The sequence below is a fragment of the Phascolarctos cinereus genome, unplaced genomic scaffold, assembly GCF_003287225.1.
Source record: "Phascolarctos cinereus isolate Bilbo 61053 unplaced genomic scaffold, phaCin_HiC Scaffold_5;HRSCAF=322, whole genome shotgun sequence".
Taxonomy (NCBI): domain Eukaryota; kingdom Metazoa; phylum Chordata; class Mammalia; order Diprotodontia; family Phascolarctidae; genus Phascolarctos; species Phascolarctos cinereus.
Window position 1 is genome coordinate 278,368,404 of NW_027555958.1, and position 22,977 is coordinate 278,391,380.

The 22,977-nt window shown below is 35.6% G+C and overlaps 1 protein-coding gene across 1 annotated transcript in view; it reads right to left on the reverse strand.

Moving 5' to 3' along the window:
• Window positions 1-549: 549 nt before the first annotated feature.
• The window catches only part of LOC110218286 (ATP-binding cassette sub-family A member 10-like), a 126,319-nt gene continuing 103,891 nt past the window's right edge, over window positions 550-22,977 (reverse strand). The window contains exons 35-39 of the mRNA XM_021000906.2: window positions 22,783-22,902; window positions 22,272-22,412; window positions 3,867-3,946; window positions 3,408-3,463; window positions 550-1,439 (exon numbers count right to left, since the gene is read on the reverse strand). Of these exons, the coding sequence (XP_020856565.1) occupies window positions 1,341-1,439; window positions 3,408-3,463; window positions 3,867-3,946; window positions 22,272-22,412; window positions 22,783-22,902 (496 nt within the window). The 3' untranslated portion in view covers window positions 550-1,340. The remainder of the gene's footprint in view (window positions 1,440-3,407; window positions 3,464-3,866; window positions 3,947-22,271; window positions 22,413-22,782; window positions 22,903-22,977) is intronic.

The following is a 22,977-nucleotide window of genomic DNA, read 5'->3' on the forward strand; positions in this document are numbered from 1 at the left end:
ACAGAAATATTCTGGAAGAGAGGAGTGGCAGAGGTGTAAGCTAAGAGGAGGAATCATGTTAAGAGATAGCTTGTGTACATACACACACATACGTACATATATATGTTGTTTTGGTTTTTTGTTTGCCACCACATTAGATAAGCAGTCATCTGCAAAATGTATTGTGTCTATACAGTGGAATCTCATCATACACTCATTCAACATGTGAAAATTCAACTACATGTGCTTGGCAAAAAAAAAATCATCGTGTAAGAGAAAAATAAATATTTAAATAACATGGATTATTATGCTTGCTATTCCACTCAATAATATATGGCCTAAAATGACTGTGAGTAGTGAATATATAATCATCCAGTGAAGCCCTTTTCAAGTGTATCTTTCCCCACCTCAATCATTAATTATTCTGCTATTATTTTCATTTTCTTCTTCAAGGCTTGATTTTCATCTCTCTTTCTCTGAAACAATATACTCAGAAACTTGAACCTTAAAAATATACATTCAAAAACAATCCTAGTGTTGTCAAGTTCATAATTAAATATTTTTAAAATGTACCAAACAGATCTGTATTTTATTGATTTAAGTAAGAGAGAGACAAAGACAAAAGCAGAGATTTAACTTTAGGGTTATTTGTCTAGAAAATCTCTTTTACCTTTCCACATAATATTTACTTATAACAAAAACTCAGAATACAATAAAAAGCAGCTTATATTTATCTAAAGACAAAACCCATGATAAAAATATAGAGAGAAAATAAACAAAATTTAAGATTGAGCAATGCCAATTCACTAGGCAGCTGTGAGGTAGAGAAGGGAGAGGAAATGGAAAGGGAAATTCATCCAATTCCAGTGAGACAGTAAATTCTGTCAAGGCACTTTTTAGACTGGTCAATGAGCCAGTCACCCAAATGATCATGATTACTACACAACCTACCCCCTTCCCTACACCATCTTCTGTAGGGGCTCAAAAAGTATCCTAGCTTCTACCTCCCATGATCCTTCAGTCTCTCCTTCCAGTTGAGAAAAACTCTATCAGTCCTTTTGTTGATAAAAAGCTACAATATAATACAGCAAGTATTCCTAAAATGGTATGTAGGAAACCAGTACATTCCAATTTCATTCCATTATTAATGCTGTTTAGCATACAGATTTTGCCCAAAGGTATCCTTCCTTCCCTTATTCTAGCAAAGATTTATTACAAATTTAATCAGTTTCTGCATAAATACAAAATATGCTTTAAAAGTTTGATTAAACATTTCTGAGATGATATATGAAATTAAAAATATAAATGCATTTAAAAAAGGGTCATGAGATCTTCGACAAAAACTTAGAACAGATAGGCCTTTAAGGCTCTTCCTGTGAGAGGAGTTCCCATTTTATAGTTGTATCCAATTCCTCTTCAAAATCTCCCATCTCCTGCTCCTTTGACAACTCTAGGAAGACCTTAGAGGGAAAGTAGGGGTTGGGGAGGAGAGAAGAATGAAGTAGCAATTTAGTTTCTGTATCACCAATTTAATGAGAAGGGTACACATAACAACAATTATTATGATTATAGCTAGCATTTACAAAGTGATTTAAGGTTTTCAAATATGTCAATTTTACATGATCCACCTATATAACTGATACCCACAGTTCACCCTGCCATTATTTGAATTATGTTACTGTGAGAAGCTTCTTAGCCTGATGTAGGATTTGTAATCAGGAAGACTTGGGTTCAAATCCTGCCTCTGATGCTAACTGTGTGACTATGGGCAAGTCACTTAATCTTTCTGAACCTTAATTTTCTTGTCTATAAAATGGGGATAATGGCATTCACAGTACAGCTATCCTTTCTATATTGTGACTTTCCCCATGCTGGTTTTTGTATATCACAGGTTGGCATAAGAAATTAAATGGAAATTTTTAGGGGGTTTTGTGGAAGCCACAGATGATATGCAGAGGCCAGCAGATGACACAGAAAAAGTTTAGAAATTCAGAAATGCAGAAAATATATGTGTGGTATTATATAATATCAACATCTTTTATCTTTTAGTGCCATAATAATTCAGACTTCTTTTGTATGAAGGGAGGGTCAAAAAATTTTGGGTGGATTTTCCAGATTGTGGTGGCACTATTTCCCTAATATGGAAGGGATAACTGTATCTACCTCTTGGATTCTTGCAAGGCTCAAATTAAATATCACTTTTAAAATCTTGAAATATAATAAAGGTGCTAGCTATTACCAAAGAAAAGAGCCTTATAAACCATACAATGCTTTATAAGTGTTGGTTTTGCCATTATTGTTATTATTATTATTGCTCCTTGGCCTGGACAAAAATAATAATTTTAAAAGAGAGTGGTGGTGATACAGGAGCTAAGCTACCTCTCACCTTCATGTCCTCTTCTTTCTAGTGTTTATAGTTATTGACCAGAAAGAGCCTCTCCGCATCTATTTTTCTATTTCTTCCAAAACGTTCAGGAACAAGCAACCCAAAGAAATTGGAGAGTAATCTCCTGGAGATTTGGGGACAATTGATCAGACTGCTCCCCAAGAGTGGAACATGTGATGGCTTCTTTTAATTGTACTTTAGTATGCTCAATAAACCTCACACCCATAGACAAGTGGATTTTCTGTGTCACATAAGCAGATTAATTGAAGCATGCATGCGTTACTGCTTTATATATTTGTTCATTTATCCAATGGATGGATAAATGAACAAATATATAAATGAAGAAAGAAGGAAAGAAGTAGAGAAAGAAGAAAAGAAAGCAAAGAAATATAGAGATGTTGAGCTGAACTTGGAAACTTTCCAGAATGAGATGGCAACAGGAGCAGCAAATTTTATGAGAAACTTCAATAATTCAGAGCCATTATTTCATATTATGCCAGTGTAATTTGAACTTAGGTCACTGAGGATGTTCTTCTTGTCCAGCCACCTGAAGAGGTAGTTTGATGAGGCAGGCAGCTGAAATGGTACATTAAAGAGGATCTTCTGTATAATAATGGAAGGAGGTTCTCCATTCCTAATTAGTTGATTAGTAAGGTGAAAGCATGCTCTTCTGTAGTCTTAGGACAAGCAGAATGAGCCTTATGTGTACCACACTGCTAACAGACTATATCAGGTGCCAGCTAAGATACCCACCCAGCACATACTAAGTCTGCACTGAATTAGTCACATAGCTAGGTGGTGCTGTGGATAGAGTGCCAGTCCTGTAATCAGACACTAGCTGAGTGACCCTGGGCAAAGCACTTAACCCTGTTTGCCTCGGTTTCCTTATCTGTAAAATGAGCTGGGGAAGGAAATGGCAAACCACACCAGTATCTTTCCCAAGAAAATCCCAAATGGGGTCACAAAAAGTTGGACACGACTGAAATGAATGAACAACAATGAGTTGCATGGCAAATAGAAAGTCTTTAAGAAAATAACCCACCTGTTCCAAAGTAGACTGAGAGAGACTGTACTCCTCCAGGTTGAAGGTATGCTTAGCTGAATAAGAATAAATTTCTGTTAGCAGTTCACATATTTTTCCATCCAGATTTTTACTCCCCAAGTCAGAGTATAATGTAGACCACTACAAATAAAAACTATGCCTTAAATAGAAGGGATGAAGCAAAAGTCAGTCTACAGGTGATGAAAATGTAATAAAGTGTTCCAGTTTGACTTTTGATGTCAAAACAGCTAATTTTGTGTTTTAATATACTACTTAATTAGTTATCTTGTCTGTGTGTCACTGAAATACACTTGAGAAATTGTTTAACTCAACTGTGAATTTTGCCTCCTTAAGTCATGTAAGGAATGGCTTTAGTTTTCTCAAATGTCCATTGTATTGATTTTCTTTGGAGGTTGCCATTGCTATGTAGAAACTCACTTTCGAAATGGTCACTCTTACCTGCCTCTAATTTAGAAAAGGCCTGAGATAGAGGATGCACATCTTCTACAGGCAATTTATAGACCATCAAGGAGGAATACCTGGTAGGAAAAGAGAGCAAAGGTTTTTCTCTTTTAGCTACTACCTAGGACTTGACAAAATGTTATAAAAGGGCATCAGCTAGGGGGCAGCTACGTGGCACAGTGGATAGAGCACCAGCCCTGGATTCAGGAGGAACTAAGTTCAAATATGACCTCAGACACATAACACTTAATAGCTGTGTGACTCTCTTAACCCCGTTGCCTAGATGAAAAAAAAAAAGAGAGAGAGAGAGCGAGAGCATTAGCTATAAGAAGTTTTTCAGCAAAACTATTTAGTCTTGTTGACGGAGTAGCTGTAATTGAAAGACAAAAATCTGTGCTTCAAACTTCAAGACATATAGTGGCTAAATGTAACTATTCCAATGACAACACATTTTGCAAGCATCCAGGATAAAGAGCTTCAAACATTTTTTAAAAGGGAAAATCCAAAAATACAAGATTATTCCTTATCCACTAGAAACTTTAAAAGGAAATTTTTAAAATGTATTTTGAGTAGCAAAGGAGCTCAAGCAGACCAAAATGTCATACTCTGAAACGTTTACCTTAGTCATCCAGTAAAAAGATGGATGTTCAACAAAAAGAGAGGAATTTAAGACATTCTTTCCAAAAAGTAACTCAGATCTGAGCAGAATATTCAATCTTCAAACATCAGAAACATAAGAAAGTTAAATAAGTATAATCACTAAGGAAAGATAAATGAGATAAATGTTTAAAAGCTGTTTTGGGGTTTTTTTTGCCTTTTGGTGAGGCAATCAGGGTTAAGTGACTTGCCCAGGGTCATACAGCTACTAAGTGTCATATGTCTGAGGCTGGATTTGAACTCAGGTCCTCCTGACTCCAAGGCCAGAGCTCTACCAGAGCACTGTGCTGCCTAGCTGCACCAAAGTTTTTTTTTTATTAAAGGAAAGAAAAAGGCTGACCCATAGGTTAAAATAAATAAAATCAAAGAAATGAAGACACAGATGTAGGCAGAATTTAAACTAGCAGAACTGAAGGTGGAAGAACAAAATTGAAGTGCTATGGCCTAAAGTCCTCTTCCCATATTAATTTTTTCCCAAATTGAAACTTAAGAGAGAGGCACAACAGGAAAAAGGGTTGATGAGACAAGAGCTATGAAGGTAATAACAGAAATTAGTTAGAAGAGGAAGTTCTAACCTGGCATTTCAGAAGTTTTAACTCCATAAAAATTCCCAAAAGATAACAAATAAGTGAAAAAAAAACCTTAGAAACTACAACCCCAAACTACAACCCCACCAAAAAATAAAACAAAACAAAACAACTAACAAATATAATTAGTGGGAAAGGAAAAGGAGAGGGGGAGAATTTTGCCCTAATTTACATTTGGTGTTTTCATTTCTTCTTCCCTAATTCTTTTCGAATCCTTGTCACCAACAAAATTGATAAGGATTTAGGCAATTAAATCTGAGCATATCAATTTATTAGCAAGGCTAGCAGTAGCATAGCAAATTGGGTCCAAGACCTCCTCAGCAGGTACAAGGACACCATTCAAGGGTAAGCAGTTTTGTTTTGTTTTGTTTTTTAATAGTTGATAGTGAGGAACCAATCAGTTTATACAATTTTAAGTAATGGGTATTCATTGTCTCTGATTGGACAGAGAGTTTGACAAATTTTCTTCTTTTGTTCTATTTTAAGTTCTGAACTGTCTTCCTCCAGCCCCACTCTTCACCCTGCACTACAGAAGGCCACCATTTAACTAACACACACACACACACACACACACACACACACACACACACACTCACATGTAAAACTATATTATACTTCTATTTATCAATTTTTTCTCTGGAGATGGATAGCATCTTCCTTTATAGGTTCTTTGTAATTGATTTGGGTACTCAAAATAACTGAGTTATTCACAGTTAATCTTCTAACAATATTGCTTACTGTATACAGCATTCTCTTGGTTCTGCTCATTTCACTTTTCACTGTTTCATGGCAGTCTTTCCATGTTTTTTCTAAAACCAAGCAGCTCATCATTCTTTACAGCACAGTTGTATTCCATCACAATCATACACCACAACTTGTTTAGCCATTCCTCAATCAATGGTCATCCCCTCAGTTTCCAGTTCTTTGCCACCATAAGGAGAGCTGCTATAAATATTTGAGAACATATTTCTTTTTTCCTGGATCACTTTGGGGAACAGAACTAATACTGGTATTACTACTATACACAGTTTTATAACTCTTTGGGCACAATTCCAGATTGTTTTCCAAAAGAACAATCTGTTTTCTTGGTTGCAAACACAACTCCTTTGCTCTTTGGATTGTCCCGTTCTGTATCCTTTGCTCTTTTAATGTGGAAGCTGCTAAATCTTGTGTTATCATAACTGTAGCTCCACAGTATTTAAATTGTTGTTTGTTTGTTTTGTTTTTTTTGGTAGTATTTTCTCTTTGACCTAGGAGCTTCAAAACTTATACCTGGTGTTTTTGTGAGTTTTCATCTTGGGATCTCTTTTAAGTAGTAATCAGTGGATTTTTTCAATTTCAGTTTGACCCTTTAGTTCTAAAACTTCAGAACAATCTTCCTTAATTTCTTGAAGCATAGTGTCTAGCTCTTTTTCTGATCATAACTTTCAGGTAGTTCAACAATGTCTCTCCTTGATCTGTTTTTCAGGTCAGTTGTTTTCTAATGAGATATTTCACATTTTCTATTTGTTCATTCTTTTGATTTTTTTTTCTTATTTCTTGGAGTCTTAGGAAGTCATTGACTTCCCCTTGCCCAGTTCTGATTTTTAAGCGTTATTTTTTCTGTAAGTTTTTGGATCTCTCTTTTTTTTTCTAATTGATTGACTTTCTTTTCATAATTTTCTCTATTTTCTTGCATTACTCTTATTTTTTCTTTAATTTTACCTCAACTCTTCTTATTTGATTTTTAAAGTCATTTTTTAAGCTTTCCATGAACACTTTTTGGGCTTGTGACCATTTTACATTTTTCCTCTGAAGTAGAAATAGCTGTTTTGATTTTATTGTCTTCTTCTGAGTTCTCTATCACCATAATAACTATCTATGGTCAAATTTTTTTCTCTTTTGCTTACTCATTTTTAGTGGCTTATTTCTTAGATGTTAATTTTATGTTAGAGTTCGGCTTTAGTCCTGAGATGTGTGTATGTGCAGGGGTAGGTAATGTCTTAGGCTTCAGACTTTTCATGTTGTTGTTTTCTGAGTTTTGTCTGGGGGCCTGAACTCAGGTACTACTCTTAGCCCCTGAGCCATGACCAGGACCCACATGAATGCTGTCACTACAGACACTTGTACTCCCTATGGTTCCTCTTGCAGCTGCATGCTTCAGTTTACCCTTCTGCCCTGGAATCAAAACCAGGGTCCCTGCTGTCCTGTGCAGAGCCCTACCTCCTCTGCAACCACACTTGCCAGCATATGCTTATTCCTCCATGTCCATAGAAAAGACAATAGGAAAGCTAATTGAGGAAAACAATACCTTAAAAGTTAGAATTGAGCAAGTGGAAGCTAATGACTCTATGAAATATCATGAATCAATCAAACAAAATCAAATTCCCTCATGGGAAAAAAACAAACAACTGACCTGGAAAATAGATTCAGGAGAGGCAATATCAGAATCACTGGACTACCTGAAAACTATAATCAAAAGGAGGACCTAGACAGCATCTTTTAAGAAATTATCAAGGAAAACTTCCCTGCTCTCCTGGAACTAGAAGGCAAAATAGGCATTGAAAGAAACCACCAATAAACCTACATAAATCATTGGTATTTCTATATATTACCAACAAAGCCCAGCAGCAAGAGATAGAAAGAGAAATTCCGTTTAAAGTAACTGCAGACACATAAAATATTTGGGCGTGTACTTGCCAAGACAAATCCAGGAACTATATGAACACAATTACAAAACACTTCACACAAATAAAATCAGATCTAAATAATTGGAAAAATATCAGTTGCTTATGGATAGGCTGAGATAATATAATAAAAATGACAATCCTACCTAAACTAATTTATTTATTTAGTGCCATACCAATCAAATTACCAAAAATTATTTTATAGAGCTAGAAAAAATAATAACAAAATTCACCAGGAAGAACAAACAATCCAGAATGTCAAGGGAAATAATGAAAAGAAACACAAGGGAAAGTGGCCTAGCTGTACCAGATCTAAAACAGCAATCATCAAAACTACTTGGGACTGGCTAAGAAATAGAGTGGTGGGTCAGTGGAATAGGTTTGATGCACAAGAAGCAGTAGTCAATGACTATAGTAATCTAATGTTTGATAAACCCAAAGACTCCAACTTCTAGGATAGAAGTCATTATTTGACAAAAACTCTTGGGAAAACTGGAAAATAGTATGGCAGAAAGTCAGCATAGACCAACATCTTAAACCATATACCAAGATAAGGTCAAAGTGGGTACATGTTTTAGACGTAAATGGTGAGATTATAAGCAACTTAGGAGAGCAAGGAATAGTTTACCTGTCAGAACTATGGAGAATGGAAGAATTTATGACTAAACTAAGGGAAGTTTTCCTTGATAATTTCTTGAAAGATGCTGTCCAGGTCCTCCTTTTCATTATAGTTTTCAGGTACTCCAGTGATTCTGAAGTTGTCTCTCCTGAATCTATTTTCCAGGTCAGTTGTTTTTTTCCCATGAGGGAATTTGACTTTGTTTGATTGATTCATGATATCTCATGGAGTCATTAGCTTCTGGTTACTCAATTCTAACTTTTAAGGTGTTGTTTTCCTCAATTAGCTTTTGTATTTTCTTTTCCATTTAGCTGATTATACTCTTTAAGGAGTTGTTTTCTTCAGTGGATTTTTGTATCTCCTTTTCTATTTGGTCAATTCTACTTTTTAAGTAGTTTGCCAAGCTGTTGGCTCTTTTTTTTTTTCATAATACAGAGACAAAACATAGAGGACATTTTGAAATGCAAAATGAATAATTTTGATTATATTAAATTAAAAAGGTTTTGTATGATCAAAGCCAATGAGAACAAGATTAGAAGGGAAGCAGAAAGCTGGGAAATAATTTTTATAGCAAGTGTTTGTGATAAAGCCCTCATTTTTCAAATATATAGAGAACTAAGCCAAATTTATAAGAATACAAGCCATTCCCCAAATGATAAATGGTCAAAGGAAACAAACAGGCTGTTTTCAGAGGAAGAAATTAAAGCCATCTATAGTCATATGAAAAAATGCTCTAAATCACTGTTGTTTAGAGAAATGCATATCAAAACAACTCTGAGGTACCACATAACACCTATCAGATAGGCTAACATAACAAAATAGGAATATGATAAATGTTGGAAAAGATGAGGAAAATTGGAACAGTATTGCATTGTTGGTGGAATTGTGAACTGATCCAAATATTCTGGACAGCAATTTGGAGCTATTCCCATAGGATATAAAACTATGTGTACCCTTTGACCCAGCAATATCACTATGTTTGTATCCCAAAGAGATCATAAATATGGGAAAAGGACCCACATGTACAAAAATATTTATAGCAGCTTTTTTGTGGTGACCAGGAATTGGAAATTCAGGGGATGCCCATCAATTAGGTAATGGCTGAACAAGTTACAGTATGTGAATGTAATGGAATACTTTTGTGGTATAAGAAATGATAAGCAGGCAGACTTCAGAAAAACCTGGAAAGACTTACATGGACTGATGCTGAGTGAAGTGAGCAGAATGAAGAGAACATTGTACATAGTAAGAGCAACACTGTGTGATGACTAACTTTGATAGACTTAGCTCTTCCCAGCAATACAAGGATCTAAGACAATTCCAAAGGACTCATGATGAAAAATGCTATCCCTATCTAGAGAAAGAAATATGGAATCTGAATGCAGACCAAAGCATGCTATTTTTTGTTTGTTTGTTTCTTCTCTCTTGTGGTTTTCCCCCTTGGTTCTAATTCTTCTTTATAATATGACTAATGTGGAAATATATTTAATATGATTGCACATTTATAGCCTATATCAGATTGCATGATGTCCTGGGGAGGGGAGAACAGAGAGGGGGAGAGAAAATTTAAAACCAAAATCATATAGAAGTAAATAGGAAAAGATAGGTGGTGCAGTGGATAGAACACTGGCCAAGGAGTTAGGAGGACTTGAATTCAAATCCAGCCTCAGACATGTAACACTCACTAACTGTGTGACTCTGGACAAGTCACTTAACCCCATTGCCTTGCCAAAAATAAAAAAAAAACTTAATGTTGAAGTCTAAAAACAAACAAATAAATAAAATATAAAAAAGAATAATAACAACAATAAAAAGAATCCACCAATCACCTCAGAAAGAAGATCCCAAAATAAAAACTCCAGGGAACATTATAGCCAAATTTTGGAACTATCAAGTCAAGGGGAAAAAATACTACAAGTTGTCAGAAAGAAACAATTCAAATATCAGGGGGTCACAATCAGTATTCACAGGACTTGGAGCTGCAACATTAAAGGACTGGAGGTCATGGAACATAATATTCTGAAAGGCAAAAGAGCTAGGACTACAACCAAGAACCACTTACCTGGCAAAATTAAGCATAATACATCAAGGAAAAAATGGTCATTTAATGAAATAAAGGGATTTCAAACTTTCTTAAGGAGAAGATGAGAACTAAGCCAAAAATTTGGCCTCCAATATCAAGACCCAAGAGAAGCATAAACAGGTAAAAAGAGAAAAGAAAACATAAGGGATTCAATAGAGCTAATTATTTACATCCCTAGATGGGAAGATGATACTTTAATTTTTAAAAATTGTATCACTAATAATATAGCTAGAAGGGATATACATAGACAGAGGGTATGGGTATAAGGTGAATTTGAGGGAATGGCACTAAAAAACTATTTAAGGGATGAGAAAGAGGAATACAATGGGTGCAGAAGGAAGGGAGAGGTAAAATGTGGTAAATTATTTCACATGAATAGTCACTGAAGACCTATTACAGTGGAAAGGAAGATGAGAGTGTGGGAGATGAGCACTGCTTGAACCTTACTCTCATCAGTATTGGCTCAAAGAGGGAATAATATACACAGTCAGTGGAATATAGAAATCTATCTTACCTGATAAGGAAGTAGCGGGAGAGGAGATGAAATAAAGGGAAGTGGGGACTGACAGAAGGAGGGCAGATCAGGGAAGGTGGTAGATAGAAGCAAAACTCTGGTGAGGAGGGAGAGGTTGAAAGGAGAGAGAGAAGAAACAGAAGGAAGAATAGGAAGGAGGGAAATACAGTTAGTAATTATAATTGTGAATGAATATGGGTGGGGACAAACTCTCTCATAAAACAGAAGCAGATAATAAAGTGGATGAAAACTCTGAATCTTACCATATGTTGTTTACAAGAAACACACTTGAAGCAGAGACACACACAGAGAGAGTGAAGGTAAGGTAAGGTAAGAATCTATTATGCTTTAGCTAAGGTAAAAAAAAAAGCAGGGCTAGTCATCTTGATCTCAGATAAAGTAAAAGCAAGAATAGACCTAATTAAAAGAGATAAGGAAGGAAACTACATCTTGCTAAAATGTACCATAGACAATGAAGCAGTATTGGTACTAAACTTATATGTACCAAGTGGTATGGCATCCAAATTCTTAAAGAAGTTAAGTGAGTTACAGGAAGAAAGAGCAAAACTATACTAGTGGGGGACCTCAACTGTCCCTTCTCAGAACTCGATAAATCCAATCAAAATATAAATGAGAAAGAAACTAAGGAGGTAAATAGAATAGTAGAAAAGTCAGATATGACAGACATTTGGAAAAAACTGAATGAGGACAGGAAAGAAAAAAAAAACCTTTTTCTCAGCAGCACATGGCACCTACACAAAAAGTGACTATGTAATAGGACACAAAAACTTCAAAATCAAATGTAAAAAGGTAGAAATAGTAAATGTAATTCTTTTCGGATTGTAATGCAATAAAAACAACATTAAGAAAGGGCAGTGGAAATAAAGATTAAAATTAATTGGAAACAAATTAATTGGAAACTAAATAATCCAACAAAGAGCAGTGGAAATATAGATTAAAAAATAATTGGAAACTAAATAATCCAATCCTAAAAAATGAGTGGGTCAAACAACAAATCGTAAAAACAACCAATAATTTCATTAAAGAGAATGACAACAATGAGACAACATGCCAAAATTTATGGGATGGAGCCAATGTGGTACTTAGGGGAAAATTTATTTCTCTAAATTCTTACATCAACAAAATAGAAAAAAAAAACATATCAATGAACTGGGCATACAACTAATAAAACTAGAAAAAGAACAGACCAATTGAGCACCAAATTGGAAATCCTGAAAATCAAGGGTGAGATTAATGATTGAAAGTGAAAACAAACAAACAAACAGTAACCTATTGAGCTAATAAATAAATCTAGGAGCTGGTTTTATGAAAAGACCAATAAGATAGATGAGCCATTGGTTAATTTGATTTTAAAAAAGAAAGTAGAAAATCAAATATCCAGTATCAAAAATAAAAAGGGTGAATTCACCATCAGTAAAGAACAAATTAGACCAATCATTAGGACATATTTTGCCCAATTATATGCCAATAAATCTGACAATCTGAGCAAAATTGATGGATATTGACAAAAACTTAAATTACCTAGATTAACAAATCAAGAAGTAGAATGCATATATAATCCCATCTTAGAAAAAGACATTTGAGAAGCCATTAGTGAATTCCCTAGGAAAAAATCCCCAGGGCCAAATGGGTTCACAAGTGAATTCTACAAATAAACTATAAATTATTTGGAAAAATAGATGAAGAAGTTGTCCTACTAAACTCTTTTTATGACACAAATATGATGCTGATTCCTAAACTAGGAAGAGCTAAAACAGAGAAAGAAAATTATAGTTCAATTTCCCTGATGAATATCAATGCAAAAATGTTAAATAAAATACTAGCAAGGCAATTATAGCAATATAGTGCAGGGATTATACCCTATGACCAGGTGAGATTTATACCAGAAATGCAGGATTGGTTCAATATTTGGAAAACTATTAACATAATTGACCATATCAACAGAAATCATATGATCATCTCAATAGATGCTTAAAAAGCTTTTGACAAAATGCAGCAAACATTCCTATTGAAAACACTAGAGAGCACAGGAATAAGTGGAGCTTTCCTTAAAATGATAAGCAGTATCTATCTAAAACCATCAGCAAGCATTATATGTAATGGGAATAAGCTAGAAGATTTCCCAATAAGATCAGGGGTAAGCAAGGATGCCCATTATCACCACTATTATTCAATATAGTTAGAAATGTTAGCTATAGCAATAACAAAAAGAAATTGAAGGAATTAGAATGGGCAATGAGGGAAAAAAACTATCACTCTTTGAAGACGATATGATGGTATACTTAAAGAACCCTAGGACATCAACTGAAAAATTACTTGAAATAATTAACAACTTTAGCAAAGTTGTGGGATATAAGATAAACTTGCATAAATAGTCAGAATTTTTTTATATGACCAGAAAGCCCAGAAGCAAAAGATAAAAAGAAAAATTCCATTTAAAATAACTATGAATAATATAAAATACTTAGGAGACTACCTCTCAAAACAAACCCAAAGACTATATGAACACAATTATAAAACTTTAAATACAAATAAAGTCAGATTTAAACAATTGGAAAAATATCAATTGCTCATGGGCAAACCAAGCCAATATAATAAAAATAAAAAATTCTGCTTAAAGTGGTTTGCCTATTTAGTGCCATACCAATCAAACTACCAAAAATTATTTTATAGAGCTAGAAAAAATAACAACAAAATTCATCTGGAAGAGCAAAAGGTCAAGAATATCAAGGGAATTAATGAAAAAAAATGCAAGGGAAGGTGGCCTAGCAATACCAGATCTCTAACTATATTATAAAGCAATAATCATCAAAACTATCTGGTACTTGTTAAGAAATAGAGTGGTGGATCAGTGGAATAGATTAGTTACACAAGACATAGTAGTCAATGACCACAGTAACCTAGTTTGATAAACCCAAGGACCCCAGTCTTTGGGATAAGCATTCAATATTTGACAAAAACTGCTGGAAAAACTGGGAAACAATAAGCCACAAACGAAGTATAGACCAATATCTCACTCCATATATCAAGATAAGGTCAAAATGGGTGCATGGTTTAGACATAAAGGGTCATAAGCAAATTAGAAGAGCAAGGAATAGTCTGCCTGTCAGCTCTATGAGAAGAAGAATTCATGACCAAACAAGAGACAGAGAGCATTGTAAAGGTAAATGTAAAATGTAACAGATGTAAAACAGATAATTTTGATTATATTAAACTTAAAATCTTTTGTACAAACAAAACCAATGCAACCAAGATTAGAAGGAAAGCAGAAAGCTGGGAAACAATCTTTGCAGCAAGTATCTCTGATAAAGGCCTCATTTCTCAAATATATAGAGACCTCAGTCAGATTTATAAGAATATGTCATTCCCCAATTAATAAATGGTCAAAGGATATGAACAGGCAGTTTTCAGATGAAGAAATCAAAGCTATCTATAGGCATATGAAGAAGTGCTCTAAATCACTTTTGATTAGAGAAATTAAAATTAAAACAACTCTAAGATACAACTTCTCACCTATCAGATTGGCTAATATGACAAAAAATTAAAACAATAAATGCTGTAAAGGATGTGGGAAAATTAGGACACTGATGCACTGTTAGTGAAGTTGTGAACTGATCCAACCATTCTGGAGAGCAATTTGTAACTATGCTCAAAGGGAAAACAAACTATGCATACCTTTTGATCCACCAACACCACTACTAGGTCTGTATCCCAAAGAGATCATAAAAAAGGAAAAAGGACCTACATGTGTAAAAATAATTATAACAGCCCTTTTCATGGTGGCAAAATAGTGGAAATTGAAGGGGTGCTCATCAATTGGAGAATGGTTGAACAAGTTGTGGTATATGAATGTAATGGACTACTATTGTGCAATAAGAAATTATGAGCAGGAGGATTTCAGAAAATCCTGGAAAGACTTGTATGAACTGATGCAAAGTGAAATGAGCAGAACCAGGAAAACATTGTACACAGTATCAGCAACACTGTGTGATGATTGACTATGAATGACTCAGCCCTTCTCAGCAACACAATGATCCAAGACAAGTACAAAGGACTCACAAAGGAAAATGTTATCCATATCCAGATAAAGAACTGATGGACTCTGAAATGAAGATTGAAGCATTTTTTTCACTTACTTTATTCTTTCCCATGGTTTTTCAAATCTGTTTCTTCTTTCCCAACTGTGACTAATATGGAAATAATTTTTATATGCTATCACATGTATAAACTATATCAAACTGCATACCATTTTCAGAAAAGGGAGGCAGGGAGATTTTTACAAGAAAGACTTTGGAACTCAAAATCTTGTAAAAAAGAATGCTAATATTTTTATTGACTTATAACTGGGGAAAATAAAATACTATTAAAAAAGAATGTACTGGAACATTCTGTAGTTATTATAAAAATATCTTATAACATCCTGGAACATTTTGTAGTTGTTACAAGAATAGACAGCAAGATATATGGAACATTTTGATCCTGTCCCGTCACCTTAATTTCTCAGAATTGTCTTAACATCTTAAATTCCCCATAATCATCTGATTTATAGCAAAGCAAGGTCTAGCTCATAAAATGAAGGATAATCACAAAATGAATAGAACTAAACAAAATGGAGTTAATTTGATATAATTTTTTATTTGATTTGCAGTCTGGTTTTGAATTTATAGTTCACCTGAAATTGCTCTCTTCAAAGTGACCAGTATTCCCTTCATTTACAAACCTAACAGACTTTTCTCACTCATTATCCTTCTTTCCCTCTCTATAACATTTGATACTGTTGACCATTTTTTTCCTGTGTATTCTCTCCTCTGGGGCAGCTAGGTTGAGCAATGGATAGAGTACTGGACCTGAAGGAAGACTCATCTTTGTGAGTTCAAATCTGGTCTCAGATACTAGTTCTGTATCACTGAACTGCGAGTCATTTAACCCCATTTGCCTCAGTTTTCAATCTGTAAAATGAACTGGAGAAGGAAATGGCAAGCCACTCTAATATGTTTGCCAAGAAAAACTCGAATGGGGTCACAAAGAGTTGAGCATGACTGAAAAACAACTAAATAGCAAAACCCTCTCCTTTCTGGATTTTCATGATACTGTCCTCTCTTGGTTTACATTCTATTTGTCTTACAGCTACTTCTTCATTTCTTCTGATACAGCTTAATTGATTTCACCAAGGGTCTATTCCAGCTTCTTTTCTTAGTTTCCTCTATACTCTCTCAATGTGTGATCTTATCAGCTCCAATGAGCTCAATTATAATCTCTAGACAGATAATTCCATATGTATTTATCCAGGTCTAGTCTCTCTTCAATGCCAGTTGTATCACCAAATGCCTAGTGGACATTTCAAAGTATATAGCCTGTAGGTATCACTAATTTAACATACCCAAAATAGGACTCACTATGTTTCCTAAGCTGACTCCTTTTCTAAACCTTATATAGTCTAAAGTACTACCATCCTTCCAATCATTGAGGTTTTTCACCTCACATCATCCTGATTCCTCATTCTCACTCTCCTTATACTGAATTAGCTGCCAAATCTCACATATTTATTTCTTTTTTAAAATCTCTCAGATGTATTATCTTCTTGTCACTCACATAGCCACCACTGTAATTCAGGCCTTCCTCACCTCTTGGGAATTCTCTCTCCAACCTAACCTTTCTTACACAGACATGCCAAGGTGATTTTCCTAAAGTATAGGTTAAATAAAAAGCTTGACCATAAAAAGTTATTATGGTGGCAGGGAAGATCAAGACATGAACTCAGAAAATAACATTGTGAAAATTGCTACAAGGAGGGGCAGCTAGGTGGCACAGTGGATAGAGCACTGGCCCTGAAGTCAGGAGAACCTGAATTCAAATCCAGCCTCAGACCAAACACTTGACACTTACTAGCTATGTGACCCTGGGCAAGTCACTTAACCCCAATTGCTTAAAAAAAAAATATGCTACAAGGAAGACTCAAAGAAAAATGCTAATTAGACCCATTCACAACAAGTATTCCTAGAAGAGTTAAAGAAAGAGATAAGAGTGGTAGAGGAAAACTTGGGGAAAGAGATAAGAGTGATTTAGAAAAAAGTTTATGAAAAAAGAATTAACAGTTTGGTAAAAGAGGCACAACAAATACTGAAGAAAATAACACATTAAAAAACAGAATTGGACTTCCGCTTCCAGGAGTCAAGATGGCGGAGTAAAAAGGTAGGCACTCTCACCCTCACCTATCAACCTTTGAAAACCCAGAAAATATCACCCCAGAAAAAAAAAAACAACCAAATCCCTGGAACAGCTGAGCTAGAAGAAAGACGGGAAACAGCAGTGCAACAGCCCAGCAAATGGGTCTCCCGGTGCCTCAGCAAAAATAAGCAAAGCAGTACTACAAAGGGCCCTGGGTGGATAAGCACCCTGCAGCATTCATCTGAAAGGAGCTGAAGAAAGCAACCTAAAGTCTTCCTAAAGTCCGAGCCTTGCTGATTCCAGCCCAACACCAGGTAAGCTGTCAGAACCTCCAACTGTCAACCAGGAAGAGATCCTGAAGCCCAGGTGGTAGAGCAGACAAAAACCAACACCTGGACCTCCAAGTGCCCCAGTAAGGGTGGGGGGAACTGGTGGAAACCAGCTCAGAAAACCACCAGGTGCCTTGGCACTCTACCACAAAGGAATCTCCCAGTGCATTAGCAGAAATGAGGGAGGCAGCACTGCAAGGGGCCCCAGGCAGATAAACACCCTGCAGCACCCATCTAAAAGGAGCTGAAGAAAGCTAAAGGAAAGGAAAAGCAGGCAACCTAGAATTGCCTGAAAGTTCCAGCCTTGCTGATTCCAGCCCAACACAAGGTAAGCTGCCAGAACTCTACAGCCTCCAATTGCCAACATAAGAGGCCCCAGCACACAAAGCCAGTGACCAAGACCTAGGCTCCCAACACAAGAAGCTTGGGTCAGTGCCCTCTGTTCCCCAGCAGGAGAGCTCAATCTCTTTAAAGGCCAGGGAATAAAGAAACACCATGAGTAAAAAGAAACATACCATAGATTCATATTATGAGAAGAGTGAAGATCAAGACAGAAATTCTGAAGAGGACAACATTGTCAACAAACCCACATCTGCAACATCAAAAGGGAATATGAACTGGTCTGAAGCCCAAAAAGCCTTCTTAGAAGAGCTCAAGAAGGATTTTAAAAGTCTAATGAGAGAGGTAGAAGAGTCCTTAAAAAATACAATTGGCCAATTGGAAAAAAAGTACACTGAAGAAAACAAGTCCCTAAAAAGCACAATTGGCAAACTGGAAAAAAAGTACACTGAAGAAAACAAATCCCTTAAAAATACAATTGGCCAATTGGAGAAGGAAAAACTAACAGAATAAACAATCTGTTGAAAACTCAAACTGGACAAATGGAAACTAATGACTCTATGAGAGAGCGAGAATCAGTCAAACAGAAACAAAAAAATGAAAAAATAGATGAAAACGTAAAATACCTCATCGGTAAAACAACCACCTGGAAAATCGATCCAGGAGAGACAATTTAAAAATTATTGGACTACCTGAAAATCATGATGAAAAAAAGAGCCTGGACAGTATCTTTCAGGAAATCATAAAGGAAAACTGCCCTGAGGTCCTAGAACCAGAAGGTAAAATAACCAGAGAAAGAATACACCGGTCACCACCTCAAAGAGATCCCAAATTGACAATGCCAAGGAATATAATAGCAAAATTCCAAAATTACCAGATGAAAGAGAAGGTGCTGCAAGCAGCCAGAAAGAAACAATTTAAATATCATGGAACCACAGTCAGGATTACACAGGACCTTGCAGCTTCTACATTAAAAGACCACAGGGTGTGGAACATGATATTCTGTAGGGCAAAGGAGCTTGGATTGCAGCCAAGGATCAACTACCCTGCAAAAATGAGCATGATTTTTCAAGGGAGGAAATGGATATTCAATGAAATAGGGGACTTCCAAGCCTTCCTGATGAAAAAACCAGAGCTCAACAAAAAATTTGATCTTCAAGTACAAGATTCAAGAAAGACATAAAAGGTAAATGGGACAGAAAGATACAATATGTTGTTAATAAGGGTGGACTGTTTACATCCCTACAAGGGAAGATGACACTTGCATCTCTTGAGAACTGTATTGTTATTACACCATGTTAAAGGAGTATACATAAAGGGGGTGGATATTAGTTGACTTTGATGTAATGATAAAAAAAATCTAATCAAGTGGGTTAAATGGATCCAAGTAAGTGGATTAGTCTGATCTTAGAAAATGTACTGAGAAAGGAGGAGGCAGACAAGGGTAAATTACATTACAGGAAAAGACAGAAAATCCTATTACAGCAGAGGGAAAGAAGGGAGGGGGTGAGCATTGTTTGAACCTTACTCTCATCAGATTTGGCTCAAGAAGGGAATAACATAATCAGTTAGGTATAGAAATCTAACTTGCCCTATAGGCAGTAGGAGGGAAAAGGGGAAAGAAAAGGGAGGGGGAATAGAAGGGAGGGAAGAAGCAGTAAGGCTAAAGGGGAAGAAAAGGGAAAGGGAGGGAGGGACTGAGGGAGGTGGTGCTCAAAAGCAAAACACTAGTGAGAATTTGTACTTACAACTTCACTAATGTGAAAATATGTTTAATAGAAATGTAAATGTATAGCATATATCAGATTGTGCGCCATCTTGGGGAGGGTGGTGGGGAGGAAGGCGGGGAAAAATTTAAAACTGAAAAGCATATGGAAGTGATTGTTGATAAATCAAAATAAATTAATAAAATAAATTTTTTTAAAAAACAATTGATGTAGGATCACCTATAAACTCTTTTATTTATTAATTAAAACAAGCATTTCTCAAGCCTATCTCTCCAGAACTTTGCCTCCATTTGGCTGTTTGCCTCAGTTTCCTCCTGTGTAAAGTGGGGAGAATAACAGCACCTACCTCCCAGGATTGTTGTGAAAATCAAATGAGAAAATAAAGCACTTATCACAGTACCTGGCACATAGTATGTGCTTAATAAATTTTATTGACAGACTGACATACTGTAAAGTGCTTTGTAAACCCTAAAGCACAACACAAATGCTATCTATTTGTGTGCTTATCTGTCTCTCTCTCTCTATCTACCTATCATCTCTATCATTAGTGTTTTCATCTTTTCAGGAAGGTCTTTCACTGTCCCTTGAGCTATTAGTGCCCTTTCCTATGAAGATATCTTCTATATATTATGCATTTATTTTCCATGGCTATACGTATATATATGTGTGTGTATGTGTATGTGTGCATATACATATGCTTACATATATACATATACACACTACATATATATATATACATATATATATATATATTTATACATACACATACAATAATATATATCATGAGAACAATTGTTTCATTCCTTTCTTTTCTCTCAAGGGAACTGAACTCCCTGGGTCCTATTGTATGATTATCCCTCATGGCTCAAACTGCACTATATGGAAATGTATGAAATACATGAAAAACTTCAACTAAAATGTTAAGAAATAATGTATCATGAAAATCCAGAAAGGAGGTTTTGCTATTTAGTTGTTTTTCAGTCGTGACCCCTTTGGGGTTTTCTTGGCAAAGAAATTGGAGTGGTTTGTCATTTCCTTCTCCAACTCACTGTGCAGATTGAAAACTGAGGTAAATAAGGTTCAGTGACTTGCTCAGGGTCACAGACCTAGTATCTGAGACCAGATTTGAACTCACAAAGATGAGTCTTCCTGACCGCAGGTCTAACCCTTGCTCCACTTAGCTGCCCCAGAGGAGAGAGTACACAGAAAAAAATAGTTAATGGTATCATATACCTACACACACATATACATATGTAGCATATATGTATATATGCATAATTATATACATATATGCATAATTACATATGTGTGTGTGTGTATATATGTATAGTCTGCTTCATTAGAATATAAGTTCCTTCAAAACATGGACTATTCTTACTTTTTATTGTATTACCAATGTTTAGCACAATACCTATTACATAGTGCTTATTAATTAATTGTTTTAACTTTTGGTAGGTTGGTTGGTTTTGCTAAATTTTGTTTCTTCTTTAATATACAGGATGACTCTCTGGGCAAGTATGGGGGAGTGGAAATATACAGCATAAAATATAGCTGATATGAAAACAAAAGAGATCAATAATAATTAAGTATTTATTAAGCACCTACCATAAACAAGACATTTTTCTAGTGATATTTCTTTCTGCAAGTAAAAAATAGTCTTTTTCTTAATGATCTGAATATTTAACATTATTGACTATTCATTATATAGGTTTCTTTTCCCAGGAAATATGATGATTCTTTGTTTCTTCCTTCCCAAGATACTTTCACATTCTATACTGCAGTACATACCCTATTCCTACATTGCATTTTCAGTGATCCTAAGAACTTAGTTGATTTTCTATTCTTCTTCTTTAGTTTTTCTCTGACAAATTCTTTCACTCTTCCAGCCATCTTTTCCTTCATCTTTTGGGTGGCAAAAACTCTCACAGGTTGGGTTCTGCTTGGGGTTTATATCCAGAGTGGCGAGGGTTGACACCTCCCATGTTGGCCTCCTAGGAAATCTCAGCGTTGGCTTCTAGAACAGTTGTTTTGTTCCTTTCTTTTCTCTCAGAGAAACTGAACTCTCTAGGTCCTATTGTATGATTGTCCCTCATGGCTCAAATTGCACTATATGGAAATGTATGAAAAACTTCACCTAAAATGTTACAAAGTAAGTATTTCTCTGTCTAAAGTCCCTTCTAAATTTTTGCTTTTAGCAAAGTATGCAAAGTGAATATGGATTAATAATGGTAACCAAGATCAATACCTCTCCTACAGTTAAGACCACTGTATTTTCCATTCAGAAAGGATTAAGGTCTCAGGGAAGTCCCTTTGATTACTCCTGGGAAATGATCAAGAAGGAACTGAGTAGTTTTGAAGTGACTATTATTCTATTGTTGAAATAGCATGTTAACCAAAACTTTATTTTCATACATGTGGCCTTTTCCTTGTTCTTATAAAAGTTACTTCACATTTTCTTGAGGTAGAGAAATAGCTAGACTGTGTCACTTTGGATATTTCTCTCTTTAAGACAGAAATGTTTGGATTTAAAGTAATATTAAATTAATTTTAAAATTCTGGCATCCTTGTGCCTAAAATGCAGAGTAAAGTATTCACTTTTTTTTCTTTGACACACCACAAAACAAGAAAAACTGACAAGAGGATTAAACTTACTTTTGCCATCACAGGGGAAACAAAAAAAAACTTCCCTTACCTTTCTTGCCTTGCTGCTGTTGGAAAAAGCTTCAGAATCTCTTCATGGAGATGTCTCACTTGTCCAGGTTCTTTCACTTTTATTTCCAGTAAATAATCTTTGCCAAACTTGCTTTTCAGATGTTGGATGGAACCAATGCATCTGGAGTAGGGGAAATAGGAGAAGATGTGCATATGAGACAGACAGACAGAGACAGAGACAGAGACAGAGAGACAGACAGACAGAGAGAGGCAGAGACAGAGACACAGAGATAGACTCACAGAGACACAGACGCTGAGAGAAAGACAGAGAAACCGAGAAAGAGAGAGAGAGAGAGAGAAGCTAAAAAAACCCCAATATAGTTGCCACCTAACCTATTGCTATTACTTTTTGTTCTGTGAATGGTGAGGATAAGGTCCCATTGTTATACCAGGGCAACAGATCTACTTGCCATGAGATGAGCAGAGTGGCAGAAGACTGTCTTATTTTGTTACATCCTTGCTTATAAAATTATAATGGAACATTCACCCACCGTAGCTGTCCTGATACCATGATGGCCACTCGGTCACACATAGCTTCAGCTTCTGCCATGTAATGTGTAGTCAGAATACCACCACTCTCTTTCTTCTTAAACAATGCTCTAATAGCCTGCCTGTAGTGAAGTCAAGAAAACACATGCAATCAGGAGAAGCACACTAATGTTTCCATAAAACTTGACAAAAGAAAT